At 44.4% G+C, this 17,603-nt stretch overlaps 2 protein-coding genes across 7 annotated transcripts; both read right to left on the bottom strand.

The window, feature by feature from the left end:
• Positions 1-288: 288 nt before the first annotated feature.
• zc3h13 (zinc finger CCCH-type containing 13) lies at positions 289-11,666 on the bottom strand. 5 transcript variants are annotated; one of them, XM_074626544.1, is made up of 21 exons: positions 11,510-11,666; positions 10,017-10,193; positions 9,741-9,844; positions 9,450-9,564; positions 9,151-9,262; positions 8,841-9,007; positions 8,537-8,685; positions 8,175-8,375; positions 7,915-8,085; positions 7,402-7,757; positions 6,763-7,257; positions 6,394-6,648; positions 5,769-6,282; positions 5,441-5,637; positions 3,979-5,226; positions 3,113-3,862; positions 2,879-3,022; positions 2,432-2,632; positions 2,076-2,239; positions 1,782-1,947; positions 1,482-1,748 (listed from the first exon to the last, which is right to left on the bottom strand). In XM_074626544.1, the coding sequence occupies exons 2-21, from the start codon at positions 10,182-10,184 to the stop codon at positions 1,633-1,635; spliced, it is 5,793 nt and encodes a 1,930-aa protein (XP_074482645.1). In that variant the 5' UTR covers positions 10,185-10,193; positions 11,510-11,666; the 3' UTR covers positions 1,482-1,632. The 5 variants fall into 5 exon arrangements, with proteins under 5 accessions (XP_074482647.1, XP_074482643.1, XP_074482646.1 ...); XM_074626543.1 differs by having other exon boundaries at positions 1,482-1,757; positions 1,788-1,947; XM_074626546.1 differs by having other exon boundaries at positions 289-1,947; positions 9,741-9,867.
• A 1,078-nt stretch (positions 11,667-12,744) lies between these two features.
• cpb2 (carboxypeptidase B2 (plasma)) lies at positions 12,745-16,256 on the bottom strand. 2 transcript variants are annotated; one of them, XM_074627242.1, is made up of 12 exons: positions 16,171-16,256; positions 15,888-15,998; positions 15,563-15,638; positions 15,349-15,473; positions 15,162-15,270; positions 14,927-15,028; positions 14,728-14,832; positions 14,513-14,623; positions 14,342-14,432; positions 13,496-13,698; positions 13,332-13,416; positions 12,745-13,254 (listed from the first exon to the last, which is right to left on the bottom strand). In XM_074627242.1, the coding sequence occupies exons 1-12, from the start codon at positions 16,239-16,241 to the stop codon at positions 13,049-13,051; spliced, it is 1,395 nt and encodes a 464-aa protein (XP_074483343.1). In that variant the 5' UTR covers positions 16,242-16,256; the 3' UTR covers positions 12,745-13,048. The 2 variants fall into 2 exon arrangements, with proteins under 2 accessions (XP_074483343.1, XP_074483344.1); XM_074627243.1 differs by having other exon boundaries at positions 16,225-16,256.
• Between the last annotated feature and the right edge of the window lie 1,347 nt (positions 16,257-17,603).

Below are 17,603 nucleotides of genomic sequence, written 5' to 3'. Positions count from 1 at the left end.
ATCATTAAATGTACAAGGCTTTGAACCAGTTTAAGACAGAAAATAAGCATTTCAACCACTCACAATACGAAAAAAATCATGGTTATATGGTGACGTGGCTATAGGTAAAATTCAGCACTTACCTCAAAATGCAAAAGCTTGCATCTAGTGGCTGTCCTCATAGCTCATTGTGGCAATTTATTGTGATAATCGCAATAAACTAGCTCTACATTTGAATTCCTTCAGGTCCCCGGTTTTGTCCTTATTCGGTAAAATGTCATTACAATGTAAAAAAAATGTCATTCTACATTTATTTTACAGTAAAAAAAAAATACAGCGTTAAACCAGATATTACTTGCACATCTCAAAATTGACCACATACCTTAAACAAAATAAATATGTAGTAGGAAAAGTGTTTTCCAACACCACATAGTTGTGGTCAGACTAAAAGATAGGGGGCTACAGCAGAGCCCAATGTCTGTAATGTCACTTAGATTTCAAGTCACAGTTGCATGGCAGAGAGGAGGGGGTCATGTTGAATCCAGGGCTCTAAGATAACAGCCTTTTTCCATTCTTATTATGTTCTTTAAGCTGTTCAGAAGCTGGTTTGTCCATTGAATTTGTGTCCAAGCACTCAGCATGCACAACCTGCTCTTTTCAAGTGTCACTGTTGAACTAAAGAGTGTTGATAGAACCACATCCCAGAGGTTCAGAAGTCTTTTTATTGTGACTCTGGATGGTCAACCACTCCAAATTATTTATCCTTTCAGTCATTTTATCTAAGAAGTCTAGTGTCTTTTTCCTATTGGGATCATTTTGGCTCCTTTTTTGGATGATGTGGGCTGGTGAACGTTAAGGAGAGGAGTTCCACATGGCAGTGTTGGAGATCTGGTACTCTGCAGTCTATTTTGTGCTCTGCACTCACTTCAGTTCATTTCAGGTAGACATTGCCAAACCATTCAAAAAAACAAATACATCAAGCAAAAAAGCAATAATGTTTCCAAAGACTAACAGTTAGAACAAATAACATTCAAAAGGAGGAATAGTTTGGCAGTGCTTATTCATGAGTTCATTCAAGTCCCTGCAGGATGTTTCAGTGTTGTTGGTCAGTAACACTCTGCGGCAAATGCTGTCGATTTGCTCCGCAGATATTTTGTAATATGATGTAAACAAAAATAATCAGAACATCAAGTGTCACATTATTTTGAAGGCTGAACAGTCACTTTATACGAAGCAAAAGACCCGTTACAGAAATCAACATCTAACCATTTTAATGCACAGTCGTAGTAACCAATGCACAATATACGAAAAACAAAACATTTGAACTTGGTTAGGCAGGTGACACCGACAATTAAAAAGCCGCTCTAAAACACTGAAATGCACAAAAAAAACAAAGTCATTTTTAGGTGTGTTTCTATGCGTCTCATACATGGTTCATGGGTTCACACCTCCATAGGCTAGAATGTCCAGTAGACTATGGCACAGCACTTGCAGATCATCCAAAACATGTAAAGCACGACTAAGATTCACAATTTTGTTGTTTTTCCTTAATTTTTCCTGTCCTGACTAAAAACTGCTATGTATGAAATGAAAGGGGACAGAGTCAGGGAGAGTTAGACGTCTTCACTTTCATGTTAATTAAACCCATTTCTTTCAGGACACGCACACCTCGGGCTGTGCTGTGCTGAGCTTACTACTATCAGCTGGAGCTGGAGCGGCCTCGGCTGCTGCTGCTGGTGGTGGAGCTGCTGCTGCAGGTGCTGCTGCTGCTGCTGCTGCTGCTGGTGCTGGTGCTGGTGTTGGTGTTGGTGTTGGTGTTGGTGCTGCTGCTGCTGCTGCTGCCGACCCAGCGTCGGACCTTTCTGGGGCCGAGGCCTGGCCGGCCATGGTCCTTCTGAAGAGACGCATGCTCATCTGCAGCAGCTCGTTGTCTACCACGGGCGTGGTGGGGTACTGCTTGGTTAGGCCCTGAAGAAGGATATTTAAACACATCTCTCTTAATAATGCAGTTGTAAGGTCAGCATGTATAAATGACATCCAAGAACGACCAAGATTGACTAAATTCATTGTTCCGTCAGTGATTGGATGACATCTACCTTGTCGTTTTTTAACAGTTGCCGGCGGATGGCGAAGTCCCTGCGGGCACACAGGGCCTTGCAGCAGGGTCCGAGGTTTCGCAGTAAACCTGCCCTCTCCACCCGCCTGTTCAGGGCTGCCATATTCAGAGCCCCCAGGTCATGCTCAAACAGCTTGTCAGCATCTGGCCAGGACAGAGTTGACAAGTTTTAGACAAATGGATCCAAACAAAAAAAGACTAAACTAAACAGAATTCGAGATAAATACTGTAGAATAATGTCCGTAATCATGTTACCAATTTAAAATAAAGGAAACATAAGGAAAGCAAAAAGAACAAGCGTCGATATTAAATGTTGAAGATGGACAAAACTCTCACCTTTGGGGTCGTCCAGCTCAGACTTGCACACCTCTCTGACTTGCTCCAGGAGCTCAGGCCCAGCAAGTCGCTTGGAGATGCCCGCCCTGAGAAGCACGGCCCCTGGGGTGAACCGGAGCAAGGCTGCCCCTGCTGCCCGGGGTTCCTGCTTCTGTTTGGGCATCAGGCTGGACCAGTCCACATCAATGACATCCAGAGGACCTGTCAACACAAAGGAACGTCTGAGTAGTGTACTAACATTTCTTTGTCAGTGTTTCTGAGGATATGATGAATTTCAGATATCTCAGATTTCAGCAACATTTTCCTGAGATGTTTAAATAGTTTTGGAATAAATCTAATCAATCCCTCAAAGCAGAAGTAAACAAATCATTTTTCAAATTAAATGGAAGCATAACAGAAATTAATTTCCACATAGACATTCTCCATAAAGAAAGTATTTCCCGGTACCTGTAATTTTTTCCTCGTCTTGTTGATCCTCTTTTTTCTGGCTGTCAGCCAGAATTTCATCCAGCTCGTCATCACTGATTGGCTCATACTCCTCTACCATAGATGCGACTGACTGGCCATCGTCTTCTTTCCCATCATCGTCTCCTGCGAACACAACACACAAAAGACTCCTTTAAATAAAAGGTTGGAAATTTGGAAAGAGAGTCACATTAAAACGTGTTTTGATCTTCTTACCATCGATGCTGTCGGTCTTCTCCAGCTCCCGCTGCTCTCCGATGAGATGGTGACTGTTGCTCGGTTTCTCCGGCTCTGCAGGGCTGAAGATTGCTCTCGGCAGCAGAGGCTCATAGTCGCTCCTCTCCGGTCTCATCATTTCCCCTCGCAGGTCTCCTCTCATATCACCCCTCAGGTCCCCTCGTCCTGGGGCCCTGGGGTCCCCATGGGGCGGCAGGTCCATCATCATCATCCTCTCCCTCTCTCGATCGCCGCCTCTGTCGCCTCTACCGTCCCTCTCCCTCTCTCGCTCTCTTTCCCGCTCCCGATCGTGCTGCTGGAGGAGTCCTTCAGGGAGTAAGCGTTCCCTGTCCCTGATATCCCGCTCTCTCAGGAGAGGTTCCCGGCCAGGACGCATCAGTAGGGGCTCCCGTCCCCTGCTAGGCCAGTCCCTAGGCTCAGGCTCCCAGTCTCTCTGTTGCTGTAGGGGCTGCTGGAGGAGCAGCGGCGGCTGCAGCTGCTGCTGCTGTTGTTGTTGTTGTTGTTGTTGTTGTTGTTGTTGTTGTTGTTGCTGTTGTTGCTGCTGCTGCTGCTGCTGCTGCTGCTGCTGCTGAGGCCGGAGGTCCTTTCGGTCTCGTTCCCGCTCAAACGGCTCCCTCTCTCTCTCCCGTTCTCGACTGTCGTAGGAGCCGGCGCGGGACCTGGACCTGGCCTGCTGCTCAGAGTCAGGAGAGCTGCGCCTGGAGCTGTGGCTGTGGGAATCCTGCCGGTCTGTAAGACAACAAAGACGGATATAAGTTAGGCCGTGATCAGGTGTTTTAATTAAGCATGATGGCAGTATAGTTTACAAAAGGTTTATGGTTAAGTGTGTTAGTGTGTTTATCTACCTGAGGAGGTGCTGCGGCTGGGCTCTCCTCTCCTCAACTGGTCAATTCGAGACTTCCTCTCGGCCCCTGGAGGCTCAGTCACGACGGGCCTCTCTCTCTCCCTTTCCCTCTCGCGTTCTCTTTCTCGGTCCCGAGAGTTGGCGCCCTGCGGCCTGCCCCGGCGGGGTCGCGGACCTTGGGGGTCATCTCGATGGGCCGACTCGTTGGAGGGTGATCGCAGGCGTCTGGACGATGTGCGGCTCTGGTTGCTCCCCATGCTGCTGCTGCGCGTCTGCTCCGGGGGGAGTTTGCGGAGCAGCGGCTGGGACATGAGGGGCTGCGGAGTCAGAGTCTGCAGCAGCATCGGAGGATCTTGGGGCAGCAGAGGGGCGATGGGAGGAGGGTTGCACCGCTCTCTGTCCCTGCCCACTCTGGGAACACCAGCTCTCTTAAGAGGCTCAGCCGGAGCCGGTGGAGCTTGTGTTTCCAGTGGTACTCCTCGGTCTGTGACCTCCTCATCTGACCAGTCACTGAAGTTGTCCATTTTGGACAGAGGAGATGGCTCCGTGTTAACTACTGTACCGCGAAGATCAGGCCTCATGGAGGGTGGTGGCGTCCGAGGACCTTTCTTCTTCTTATTATGTGGCTGAGGGGCAGATAAATCCTCATCAGACACATCGGATTCTCCTTCTCGTGACCGTTTCCTCTTCCGATCAAGCACCTTCTTCTTGGCTCCTTTCCTGGGGGAGTGTAAGGGTAAGGGTGGAGGTGCATCTGTAGGAATGCTGGTCGGAGGCTCGGGGTTGAAACGATCTCCTGCGCCAGCTAGGCTGTTGCTTACGACAATCTCCTCTTCTTTGCGACCCTTCTTCAAGCCCTTCCTCTGCGACTTTATCTTCTTTTTGCCCTCCTCGTGGGACTGGGAGCCGGCGGTGTCTTTGTCTTCGCTGCCAGTGGTGAGGACCGCAGGAGGGGGAGGAGGAGGGGGAGGAGGCGGCGTGGACTCTCGCTGGTCTCTGCCTCTGCTACGGGAGTCAGACGGGGCGTCTGCGAGGTGCTCTCCTCGCCTCTCGCCTCCTCTGCTTCGTTCCACGCGAGGCTCCAGGTCCTCGTGGCGGCTGCGTACTTCCCTTTTGTCCCCGGCTCCTCTGCGCTCCTCTTCCTTCCAGTGACTGGGCTTCTCATCAGAAGGAGTCGCCCTCGGCGGAGTACGCAACAATGGCTCCTGGGGCCGCACCACCTGGCTCAGCAAGCGATTTTTTTCGGCACCTGCACATGAACAGTCACATAACCACACTCAGTACTTTTTAAGCATTCAGCCAAACAACAGCTTTGACAACAGGCTGCTTCTCTGACATTCTGGGCTACCAGTTGAATTGGAGGCATTTGCCATAACATGATTAACAGTGTGTGTATTTGCAGTATACGAGAGGTGCGTTCCCCAATAAATAGGAGTGTGTCCTTGCAAAAAGAATTCCCCTACTGTCAGATGGATGCAGACACACTGGGCTGGGGAGGAGGGGCTGTGGGTGGAGCTTGGCCTGCCCTCGGCCAATCGGGCGCTCACTTTTCTCTTCCGCGCTGTTGTAGCCGTCGCTGTCTGCAGGACTGACGTCACGCGTTGCTCGCTTAGGCGAGGATCGGGGACTCGGGCTGCTCTCCACCCTGGGCCTTTTCCGACTAAAGGAAGAAGTGAAGAGAAGAATTATTACAACAAAACGTATATATTGTATATAAATGTAGCGTACAGTTTGAATAATGTGGTAGAGGCAAAGAAAACTTGAGAATAAACCAAGTAGACCGATACATGCCTCGTCTTGCGGTCGTCCCGGGTGTCTCTGACGGACCGGTCGTCCCTGGTGTCATCTCTCCTCTCCCGCCTTTCCTCTCGTCCTCTCTCTCGCTCCTCCCATTCCCGCTGCCTCTCTCGCTCCCGCTGCTCCCTCTCTCTCTCCCTCTCCCGCTCCCTCTCTCTTTCTCGCTCCTTCCTCTCCCTCTCTCTCTCCCGTTCCTCCCTCTCTCGCTCCCTCTCCTCCCGCTCCCTTTCCCTCTCTCGCTCCCTCTCCCTCTCTCGTTCCCGCTCTCGCTCTCTCTCCCTGGCCCGCTCCCTCTCGGCCTCCTTCTCTCGCTCCTTCTCCTTCTCCCTTTCCCGCTCCTTCTCTTTCTCCCTCTCCCTGTCCCTCTCCCTGTCTCTCTCTCGCTCCCGGTCACGGGTCCTGTCGTCTCGTCTCTCGTCCGTTCTGTCTGTCCTTCGCTCCTCCCTCCTCTCCTCCCTCTCAGACTCCTCTGATCTCTGGTGTCTATTTGGGGAGGCTGCTCTTTGATCTGGGAAAACAGAAAGTTAAAAAGCTTAGCCAAAATCATTTTAAATTAAAAATCTATCAGACAACACACTCACACAACGTAAAGGCTTAAAAAAAGAAGTAAACCCCTTACCTCCACCTCTGTCTCGGTTGTCTCTGCGATCCCGCTCTCCGTGCCCTCCTCTCCTGTCGTATGAGGAGTCTCTGGCCTGCTCTCCTCTCCTGTCACCCTCATAGCGGTCTCGGTCTGAACCCCGTTCAGAGCTCTTTTCGGTTGCACTGCGATCTGTGCTCCTCTCCACGCTCCGTTCACGCAACGAGCCGCTCCGTGACTCCCAGTTTTCATGGCTGCTTTCCAGTTGGGAACCCCGGGAGTTTCTGTTTGTGCCTGAAAGGAGATAAAAGATTACTTCAAAAAGGGAAAAAAGACACACAGAGTAAAGATGCAATGGTTATACAATACAAAGTATGGAAATGAAGGCTGAATGTGATGTCAGCTTGCCTTTATCAGATGTTTCATTAGCACGCCCTCTCCCTCGTCCGTTCCTCTCAGCTCTGTCCGTCCTGTTCTCTGTCCTTCCTTCAGCTCTGCCTGCATCTTCGCGTCCATGACCTCTCCCGTAACTCCTGTCATCCGGAGCCGGTTCATCCTTCCTGTGGGTGTCAGTCCTCTCCCTCTCTCTCTCCTTTTCTCGCTCTCTTTCCCTCTCCTTCTCCTTCTCCCGGTCCCTCTCTCGTTCCCGCTCGCGGTCTCTACGCTCCAGCGACTCCCGACTGGAGCGGGTCTCTGTCCTACTCTCTCTAGAGTCCTTTACGTCCCTGTTGTCTCGGTGGTCGCGAGAGTCTCGAGTGGGTTCCCTTCCTCGGTCGCGGGCGTCCCGTCGCTCGCGAGCCTCTCTGGTCTCCCGGTCGTCACGAGCGTCCCGTGACGAGACCTGTTCAGAGTCATAGTCGCGGTCGTCGCGGACGCCGTCCTTCTCTCGCTTGCTGCGGCTTTCTGTTTATAAAGAGAGACACAAAGGTTAACAACTGATGAAAGGAATCATTTAAAACGATTCGAAAACGAAATGTGGTAAAAACAAACAAACTATAAAAAGACATGACAGAAACAAGAAAATGCATTACTAGAACATAAATTTACCATCTCTGCGCTCCTGTCTGCGCTCCTGAGCAGGCGGACTCCTCTCTCTTTCACCACGGCTCCTTTCGCGGCTCCTCTCGCGGCCCCTGGAGCGGCGTTGGCTGGGGCTCGATCGGTCGGATCGGCGGTGGGGCGAGGAGGCGCTGTGGGAGGCCGGAGGCGATCGGGAGCGCCGGGAGCTCGGAGGGGAGGAGGCGGAGGCCGGGGCTGCTGTGCTCCGGTGGTAGGTGGGTGAGGACGAGCGGCGCCGACGAGGAGACGAAGAGTGCCGCTGCGCAGAGGAACCCGAGTGGGAGGATGGGGAGTGGTGGCGGGGAGGGGTGGGGGTGCGCTGGTGGCGTGGGGGAGTTGGTGACCTGCATTGATAAAGGACGGTTATTTCCTAGTCATACTGTTATGAACATTATCAAATAATACCAAAGACCTGGTGCATTAGTTTTAAGTAGTCGTCCAGGAGATTTGATTAAAGCCGTGAGCAAGAAAAGCTTTGCTTAGTGGCCCACATGTGCTCACCTGCGGGGAGGGGAGGCCAGTGCAGGCGTCTTATGGGACGAAGCTTTAGGAGAGGTGGACTTCTTCCTGGCTGGGGGTGGTGAAGTGCCCCTAGAGGGAGATGACACGCTACCAGAACGCTCCTCTGATGCCACTGACCGCTTGGCCTTGTGGGAACTGTCTGATCGGTCCCTATAAACAACACGGGTATGTTGAAAGAGGATTCCTTGCATAAATGAACACAAGAAGAAGAAGAAGAAATTCTTATCTCCACACTTTACCTGCGTTTTTCCTTCTTCTCTTTGTGTTTCTCTGTATCTCGCCCCCGATCTTTCGCCTCCTTCTGCTTCTCCTCGGACTTCTCCTTGTTTTTGTGCTTGCCTTTGTGTTTCTTCCCCATCACAGGAAGGTCCAGAGGGACTGGGGGAGGAGGACTGGGGGTGCGGGGCCCTTTCTTCTTACTGTGGCTCCCTTTAGAAGGCCTGGTTGGAAGAGGATAGAAAACGGCTGTCACATGATATAATTCTCAATCAGTTCTTGCTTCTCAAATGGCCTCACTTTCCACCAAATGTCCCTGAAGTCTGGTGAGTAGTTCATGAGACATCCTGGCAACTAAAAAACAACCATGACCCCAGACTCTTACCTGGTAGATTCTGTAACAGGGGATGACACCGGTGCCTTCTTCTCTTTCTTCCCAGAGCCCAGGCCTTTGGTTCCACTTTTGTGTTTTGGGGATCCACTGGACTTCCTGGATGAGGGTGAATCTTTACTGCTTAACGGCTCTGGGGAGGCCTGAGGGACAGAGACAGGTTTCAAATCAGAGTCCCTCCTACAGACAGCTACTTCAGTGAGCTGTCCTGAGTTACTTTAGAAAACACTTTCAGGCTGAATACTATAAATCATTCTCTTCTTTGAAATCCAAGCAAAGATAGAAACTAGCTATTTACCTTCGACATGGCGGTGGCTCTTGTTTTGGTGGGGGTCTCATCTTTCTTGATGACAATCTCCTCCCTCTTGTCCAAGTTCTCCTGCTCCAATTTCATCAGCTCACGTTGAATCTTCTGGCGCTTCATCTCTAGTGATAACTCGTAGTCGTAGTCACCAATATCTGAGTCTAAAAGTCAACAAAAAAAAGCAGAGGCTTCTATAGAAAAGTCCGAATCTTAGAATCTTAGTTCATTTTGAATCAGAAAATCAAACAGACATTCACAAATCATCGGGTCACTTGTCCTTAAAACTTGAACAAAACAAGCTAACCTTCACGATTGGTTTCCCACTCTGTGGGCTCTTCTTCACTGGCTGGGGTGCGCTCCTTTGTGATCTTTATATCCTCCTTTTCCCTGTGTCGGCCTCTGGAGGAGTCTCTCTGCTGTAGATGGATACACACACAGATGTTAGAATGACACCCACATGTTGCGCCACTTCCTGTGCTTATTCTATATAGGCTACGTGTGTTGCAGTTTCATAAAATAATTCACATTTCAAGTAAAAATCAGCTTCAGAATCAGGGTCAGGGTGGTTTAATACCAGCCATTATTTACACATAGAGAACTCACTCTCGCTGTGGGGGATGTGGGCTCGTCTAAGTCTCGTTTCAAGTTTTCTGGGTCAACATCCTGTCTTTTATTCTTCATCCTCTCCCGCAGATCACCTGTGGGTCTCTCGGCTGACCTGCTCCGTTAAGACATACACAAACATAAATACATGTAAGTTCTGTGCAAAAAAATGTCACACTATAGATACTAAGCCATTTGTTTTGATGTGGACAAGACCACAAAAAAAAACATATACCTAAAATATGACATAGAAATCCTGATTGCCAGAATAAACAAAACAAGCCATCTTACCGACTAAAGCTAAATCCTTTGCCTCGTGGCTGAGTTCCATGTGTGTAGCGACAAGTGTTGCCGTAACTGCAATTACCGGTCTTCAGCCAATTTCTACAGTGACTCTGAAAGACACATGCAAATGAGCCTGATGAGAGAAAGGAACGTCCACTAAAATGAGACAAACATCACAATAGGGACACAATGAGCACATCAAGTTCAGTATAGAACACAAAGCAGGTTTTAATCAGACTACTAAAAGGTTTGTCCCGTGGAAGTATTTTGCACTATACATACATCAGCAGCATTACTCCCAGTGCTGGGGCCAAGTCTCTCAAACACACTGGGCCGGCGGGAAGGGGGGGCGGGGTTGCTGGTGCTGCTGGTCGTGGTGCTGCTGCTGCTGCTGCTATCAGATATGGTTTTTGAATTCTCCACTGTTACCTTCCGCCTGATCTTGGACATTCTGCAGGACTGGAAATATGACAAACAACACTTTATGAAATGTCAGTGAGTCATCATCTGCATCAATATAACACTGCACTGCTCCCAGTAGACCACTTACACACCAAAAACTGACTAACCTGATATTTTCAGATGGAATTTCATTAATTCTCACTGTGCAATATCATTTTCCACTTGTGCAATAGTCTGTTTATTGTCAATACTGTATATAATTCTCCTATTTTTATACTTCCTTCTATTTAAATGGTTCATATTTTGTTACACTTTGTTTAGTTCTTTTTTACTGTGTTAGCTGATGCATCTTGTTTTCTGCACTATCCCCTTTGCTGCTGTACACTGCACATTACCCCACTGCGAGACTAATAAAGGAATATCTTATCTTAACACTACACAGGAAGCAGGGATGTTAAATAAGTACTTAAATAAAGAGTTAATGGACTAATAACCTGCGAGGGGAATAAATCAGTGTCCCATACTTGCTTAATAAATGGATCTAGAGCTTAATCAAGGATATATGACTACATATACAACACAGTTTAGATCAAGTGACCCTTAAAAACACTTTTATAAAACTTTGGTCCACCAAGATTTGTGTGACTACACTGCCAGTGTTGCACGTTGCACTGTGCCAGTGTTGCACTGCCAGCCCTGGATTCATTCATTCCTCGTGCAGGGCTACACATGTTAGCACCCTAAATGTTGACTAATAAAACAATTTAATACAGCAACTTTTCTTGAAAGATTACAATCTACGTATTTGGCTGCATGTAGTTCTTATCTTATCTTAAATTGTGCCAGTGTTGGTTGCACTATGCCAGTGTTGCACTGCCAGTGTTGTGTTGCAATGCCAGTCTGCCAGTGTTGCACTGCCAGCCCTGAATTCATTCATTCATGGTGCAGGGCTACACATGTTAGCACCCTCAATTTTGACTAATAAAATAAATTTAATCCAGCAACTTTTCTTGAAAGATTGCAATCTATACATGTGGTTGCATGTAGTTCTCATATAGGAAGCCACATATCCAAAACATAAACACATGCAAATGGCCTGTTGTTGTCTGTGCAGCAGGACTTCTAGCTCAAGTTGCTCGCTTACTACAGGGCTTTTAATGCTTATGTGTTTTACAATCATACACGTGTGTGCGAGGTTTAAATGTGCAGCCACGTGCTGACTGACTAACTCATGCTTTAATGAAACCATCTAACGGAGGCTAATGCTACCGCTAGTTAGCATAACGAGCTAACGACTTGCGCGGGGCCTTCCAGCCTCCTTTAAGGAGCTTTGTGTCTAAATAGACTTTATAGAGTTTAAAAACACCGCTCACCCAAGATATTAATTCGGCGTCGCATCTACTTGAGTCCAGGTAGTGTGTGGATGCAGCACTTGTAAGAAAGAACAAGGCTTATTCTGTGAAGTCAGAGGCAGAAGCTGCCCTGCAAGCCTTCATAGTGGAGCATCATAAGGGCCGCGTCTTCTTCAGTGGTGTAATAGAGGCGGTCGGGTTGGACTCCGGGGTGTTGCACGCCCGCCGATCACCGGATGTGTGTTTTTGAGCTTTTATTTTGTAGTACTTCATAGACAATAACAAAGATGACTTTATTTGCACAAATTCAAGTATATGAAAGTGAAACCTGTGTTTCTGAGTTTCTTTCTTACATAAAAGCCCCCATAAAACATTTTGAAAAACATACTAACAATGATTGAGATATCAGTTTTTCAGGAAGATGAAATTGACATAATTAAGTTGATTAAATTAAAATATATCCATAAAATGATATGCCTTAAAAGACTGCCCTTCTTTTATACTTTTAAAGATAATGATTTGAAACATATTTGACTACGATTAAAAACTTAAAGATTCTAAATTGGCAAAAACTATTAGATTCTTTAGACATTTCAAATTTATTCCAATTGTTTTTTCTTTTTTTCTTTTCTTAATCTTTTTTTCCTTTCCTTCCATTTTATTTGTTGTATTATTTATTTTATTTTTATACTGTGAAATATATTTACTGACATTTTTTTTTTTTTTTTTTTAACTTAAATTTTATTGCAGTTTCAGCAACTCATACAATCATAATAACATTCTATACCACTGTATTTTCATTTTTATAGCTGTCTCATAGTTTTTTTTTTAAAATCTTACAGCTTAAAACAAGGGGGAGAGAGAAAACACACAAAAAAAAAAACAGGAAAAAAAACAAGACTAAATATTAAAATATAATTTCAATTGTATTTTACTGACATTTTTGTAATGAACATGTAGCATGTAGGCTACTTTATATAATTACTGTATTGAACTTTCTAAATAAAGTATTGGAAAAAATTACCAATATTGATGTTTTGTATGGTATTTTATAGTAATTAATATTTACTGGCTGCTGCTGATTATAATAAAGGTTATTCTGACAATAATAATACTGTTGTGAAACATCATGAGAAGCCTATTCTAAACCACTTCCGTGAAACTCCTACAAAATATAATCCCACTTGTAGACACAAGTGTTTCCAATATTCTGTCTAGTTTATAGGCGTGGACAACACATTCACAAAGCAAGGACGTTTTTTTAAATTCTCATTTATTTTTAATGCAGAGCTACTGTATTAGATTGCATCACATCGTACAGGGTTCACATTGTTTGGATAACTGAATGTATATTAAGACTACACACATTATTAACACCATCAATAACACAACTATAACCTTAATATTGATATCCCCAAGAAACAATTTCAATATCTGTGTGAAATATGCATGATGATGTAGTTTGTGTGACACGCTATGTACTCAGTGAGTAACAATAAACAGAAGAAAGACATTGAATCTGTAACTTCAATCAGTGGCAGGTGTAACTGCTCAGATGGTTTAAGGAGGACTTGTTGGAGCATGTGTTTTCTCTATAACCTTGAGAGCAATGGTCTTCACAGCAAGGAGGGCTTCATTGCAGGCCCCGGAAATGTGAGATGGTGGCAGGAGGAAGCCATAACGCCCGCGGTCCTGGAGCTCAAATGTGAAGGAGTATTTGATGCCAAGGTTGTACGCCCAATCATCAGAGCCACCAGGAGCCAAATCTGGACAACAGACAACAACATTCATGTGTACTTTGTGAGTCACTGAATCAAGTCAAGCTGATTTTTGCTTTACTTACATATTGTCTTTGCTCCAGAACCATATTTGTAGGTGCTCCTGTAATATCTTCTGATTTTCTGGGCAGCTTCTTGGACCATCTCGAGCTTTAAAAAAAAGAGTTTCTGTGTTTTATCTCAAGTGCTTTTCTGTGTAAACATGTAAGCTATGACTGTAACCCCTCACCAGGTCTTTGTGGTTCTCTGCTTCCTCTAAGGTGCAGGAGAACGGGAAGAGCAGCATCTGAGAATAGGAGTGGATGCTGAGGTAGATCTGGACTGTGTCCTTGTGAGAGCGCAGGAAGTTGGCCACGGCCTCCGACTCTGGTTCCGACTCCGGGAACGCACCGCAGTAGATCTCAGTGCAGGGCTCATCAGAGGCTCCCTCAGCTGGAAGACACACAATCACTCTATCTTATAGATGCTACTGAGATTGTCATTTATGATCAGTTAAAGGTCCCATATTATACTCATTTTCAGGTTCATACTTGTATTTTGTGTTTCTACTAGAACATGTTTACATGCTGTTATGTTAAAAAAACACTTTATTTTCCTAATACTGTTGGCCTGAATACGCCTGTATTTACCCTCTGTCTTAAACGCTCCGTTTTAGCACATTTCGACGGAATTGCGATGGAATTGCAACAGAATTGTGTTGCTAGGCAACAGCTTTGGTCCATGTGTACTTCCTGTCAGTAAATGTTATTCACATACACTGAAACCAGGAATAAACTGGGAGACATTTAGATTGTTTACACTTAAAACTGTGTAATGGTCTAAATATTGTATATTTGTGACATCACAAATGGACAAAAATCCTGACAGCTTCAGAGTTTCTGAATACGGGCTGTGTGTATTTCCCTGTGGATTGAGCGTTTCGATACTTTCACAGTATTTATATAGGACTTAAGCCTGCTTTATAATAAAAAAAACATGAAAATCTCACTTTTTATAATATGGGACCTTTAATAAACAAAAAAAAAAGAGTTCAATGTGTTCATCAAAAAGGAGTGAATGTGAGAGGAACACTTACTGCACCAGTTGGCATCAAAGTTTCTGTTAAGGTCGACCCCGATGCAGTTGCTGCTCTTGCTGACGGAGCGGTTCTTCCTCCACATCCTGTTCTGAGACAAAAACAAACAAATCATAAAAATCCATTTGAAATAGCTTCCTTTATAACACTTTATGAAATATCTATTCTTACTGTTGTCCACGTGTACTGGTATCCATCAGGGTTCAAAACAGGCAGGATGTAGACATCCATGTTATCCAGGATGTCAGTAATGTCTTGGTTTATCTTGTAAAATCCCAAAGACTGTGCAAAAAAAGGACGTTGATTTTAGTGCTCGACCAGTCTGAAACGGACCTGATAGAAAACAAACAAACAAACCCTATTGATACTACATTAGATATACTCACATATTGTACAAACCATAAGCAGAAAGCAGGAGAGATCCACTCTCTGGCATGGATCCCACAGTCGATCCACATTGCTTTCTTATTCGGCCTGTCGTTTAGAGACAACTGAGAAAGAGAGACTTTGTTTAGCTCTCAAATAATGCTGATTCATTTGTGCTGAATGTATGCAAAAAAACATCTTTATCATGGATGAGTGTACCTTCAGAACGTAAAGCGGTCGCTTCTCATATGAGGAGCCAATGAGAATGGCTTTGACTGTGCTCGGGTTGTCCTGTTGGGTCCTGTTTATCCAATAGTAGATCTACAATGGAGACAGGGTGTTTGGATGCAATATATCCAATATGTCCTGTAATAAAGCCTGTTTGTGACGCTTAAAATGTTCAATTTGTTGAATTATGAAGCTGAAATCTGATAGGTAGAGATTAAAAGCATACATCTTCCAGACTGTGATATCTCTCGTAGAAAGTTGAGCTGCTTCGTGGGTCGGTGGAGTCGTTCCTCGTCTGCATTTCAATCAACTCCTTGGCGTTGGCCAGTAACACCCTAAAATAAACATATACATGACATGAAATATGATACAATGCTTTGTGAGTAATACATGTTTTCAGACAAGCCTCTTACTCATGTGTTATGGCGTATCTCTGCAGCAGATCCTTGACAGTCTCTGAGCTGTTTGCAGGAACAAACAGGTGGACCACAGTTTCTTCTTTGATGTAGTGAGGTGAAACAGGCTGCCATAAGGCTGTCTGGGAGAAAATATGCCACATGATGAATCATAGAAGGAAAAAATAAATAGAGGGATGCAATCACCGATGAAGAAAAATACAATTTCTACCTCATATTGAGTGGAAACATTCTTCATGATGTCCACTTGTTCCTGTGTTTTCGGTGTGATTGATAGAATTTGGTCTCTGGATAAAAAGACATCAGTAATGGGAAAAATCATAAACAAATATGTCACCTGTGTGCCAGAATACAAAGATGAGGTGTAAAATGTCCAGAAGCTTTGTTAAAAGCGTGTCATTGACCTATAGAGTTTGCATCACAACATACATGTTATGAGGATGTGTGTTTGCATAAGTGTGTCACAACCTATTTTCTTAGTGGGACAACAGTTAACACAGAAAACAAATAAATTCATTCTCAACAAATCAACTTACTGCGTTTCTGTGCAGCGTCCTGTCTTCAGGAGATTGTCCAAATTCATTAAAAAAAACAAAATCAAAAGAGCCTTCATGATGTCAGGATCCGGACTGGAAAATGATAGCGGTCTGTTCAAACCATGAGGGATAAGAGCACATTATTGATTCAAACAGTGTTTATTTAGAAGTTAAACATTACTCTTTTTGAAAACAAAGCGGGCATAGGTCATGGCTGACAGGCAGCAAGTTAGTATATTGCTGGTGCTATATTTTCAGCAGTTAAAATATTTGTATAATTTACAAATGCCTAATGATGATGGTTAAGCTGTCATCCATGATGGAGAATGACTCCCACCCCATGTAGGACACCATCTCAGCACTGGAGAGCTCCTTCAGCGACAGGCTGCTCCACCCAAAGTGTGTGAAGGAGCTATCGCAGGTCCTTCCTTCCTGCAGCTGTCAGACTCCACAACCAGCACTGCTCCTAGTAGACCACAACCAGCACTGCTCCCAGTAGACCACTTACACACCAAAAAACTGACAATAACCTGATATTTTCAGGTGGAATTTCATTCATTCATTCATTCATTCTCACTGTGCAATATCATTTTCCACTTGTGCAATTTTGTTAATAGTCTGTTTATTGTCAATACTGTATATACTGCTCCTATTTTTATACTTCCTTCTATTTAAATGGTTCGAAATGCTATTTTATTAATCAATTTTGAGATTATTTATCACCGTTATTCACAGATTTTAGGGACAAAATATTTCTATTGCAATTTCACGTTTTAAATAAACAGAGCGCTGTTTATTTAAAACTCTGAATGTTATATCCTTTTACTTTGTTATTGTCATTTATAGTGGTTATTTGCATCAATTCAAATGATTAGAAAAGAAATTACTGTATTTTCATTTAAATATTTGCTTTGATTAAAACATCTTGGCAGTTTTAATTATATATTATAAGCTGCTTAGAGCTATAGTGTTAGGAAGTTAAACAGGTCATATTTCTCTCTCTATTATCTATTTTATATTGCTGTGAAAACGTCTCCTTCAAACAACTGGATTTATTATTTATTTATATATTTTATTATATATTATTATTTTTTACTGTGTAGCTGATGCATCTTGTTTTTTGCACTATCCCCTTTGCTGCTGTACACTGCAAATGTCCCCACTGCGGGACTAATAAAGGAATATCTTATCTTATCTTATCTTAACACTACACAGGAAGCAGGGATGTTAAATAAGTACTTACATAAAGAGTTAATGGACTAATAACCTGCGAGGAGAATAAATCAGTGTCCCATACTTGCTTAATAAATCGATCTAGAGCTTATTAGAGTAATTTAAATTGATACATAATAACAAAAACAAAACAAACAGTAAAACATAACAGGTAATGTCTTTAACGTGTCTGTAAAACACTGTTCCAGCTCAGCTTGGTATGGTAGGATTTTGGCATCTTAATAGAAAATGCCTTCAGTTGGTTGCTTTGTCTTAAAAACTAAATATTCTCTTAATGCATTTGGCAGAAAAAAACCCACAAACAGGAACAAAATGCTGCTAAAAAAAAAAAAAAACACAACTTAAGAGACGTAATGCAATAGTGCCAATGTTTTTGAACGTTTTAGCTATTACAATATCCAGACAGTCGAGCACGCAAACATGTACACGCATCCACAAACGCACCCTTTCTCTCAAAATGTAAGCTGTCAGATTAACATCTAT

The sequence above is a fragment of the Sebastes fasciatus genome, chromosome 24 (genome assembly GCF_043250625.1).
Source record: "Sebastes fasciatus isolate fSebFas1 chromosome 24, fSebFas1.pri, whole genome shotgun sequence".
Lineage (NCBI taxonomy): Eukaryota > Metazoa > Chordata > Actinopteri > Perciformes > Sebastidae > Sebastes > Sebastes fasciatus.
The sequence above is the reverse complement of the archived record's forward strand: the minus strand, read 5'-3'. Positions and strand labels throughout refer to the sequence as shown.

Excerpts from the sequence above, each read along its gene's own strand:
- zc3h13 (XM_074626542.1), bottom strand. The coding sequence starts at position 10,184 with ATGTCCAAGATCAGGCGGAAGGTAACAGTGGAGAATTCAAAAACCATA. Across the intron at positions 8,376-8,536 it reads CCTGTTACAGAATCTACCAG|GCCTTCTAAAGGGAGCCACA; the intron begins GTAAGAGTCTGG and ends TCTTCCAACCAG. Across the intron at positions 6,283-6,393 it reads CAACCGAGACAGAGGTGGAG|ATCAAAGAGCAGCCTCCCCA; the intron begins GTAAGGGGTTTA and ends CTGTTTTCCCAG.
- cpb2 (XM_074627242.1), bottom strand. The coding sequence starts at position 16,241 with ATGGTGTCCTACATGGGGTGGGAGTCATTCTCCATCATGGATGACAGC. Across the intron at positions 15,999-16,170 it reads ACCATCATCATTAGGCATTT|ACCGCTATCATTTTCCAGTC; the intron begins GTAAATTATACA and ends TGGTTTGAACAG. Across the intron at positions 14,833-14,926 it reads GACCGCTTTACGTTCTGAAG|TTGTCTCTAAACGACAGGCC; the intron begins GTACACTCATCC and ends TCTCTTTCTCAG.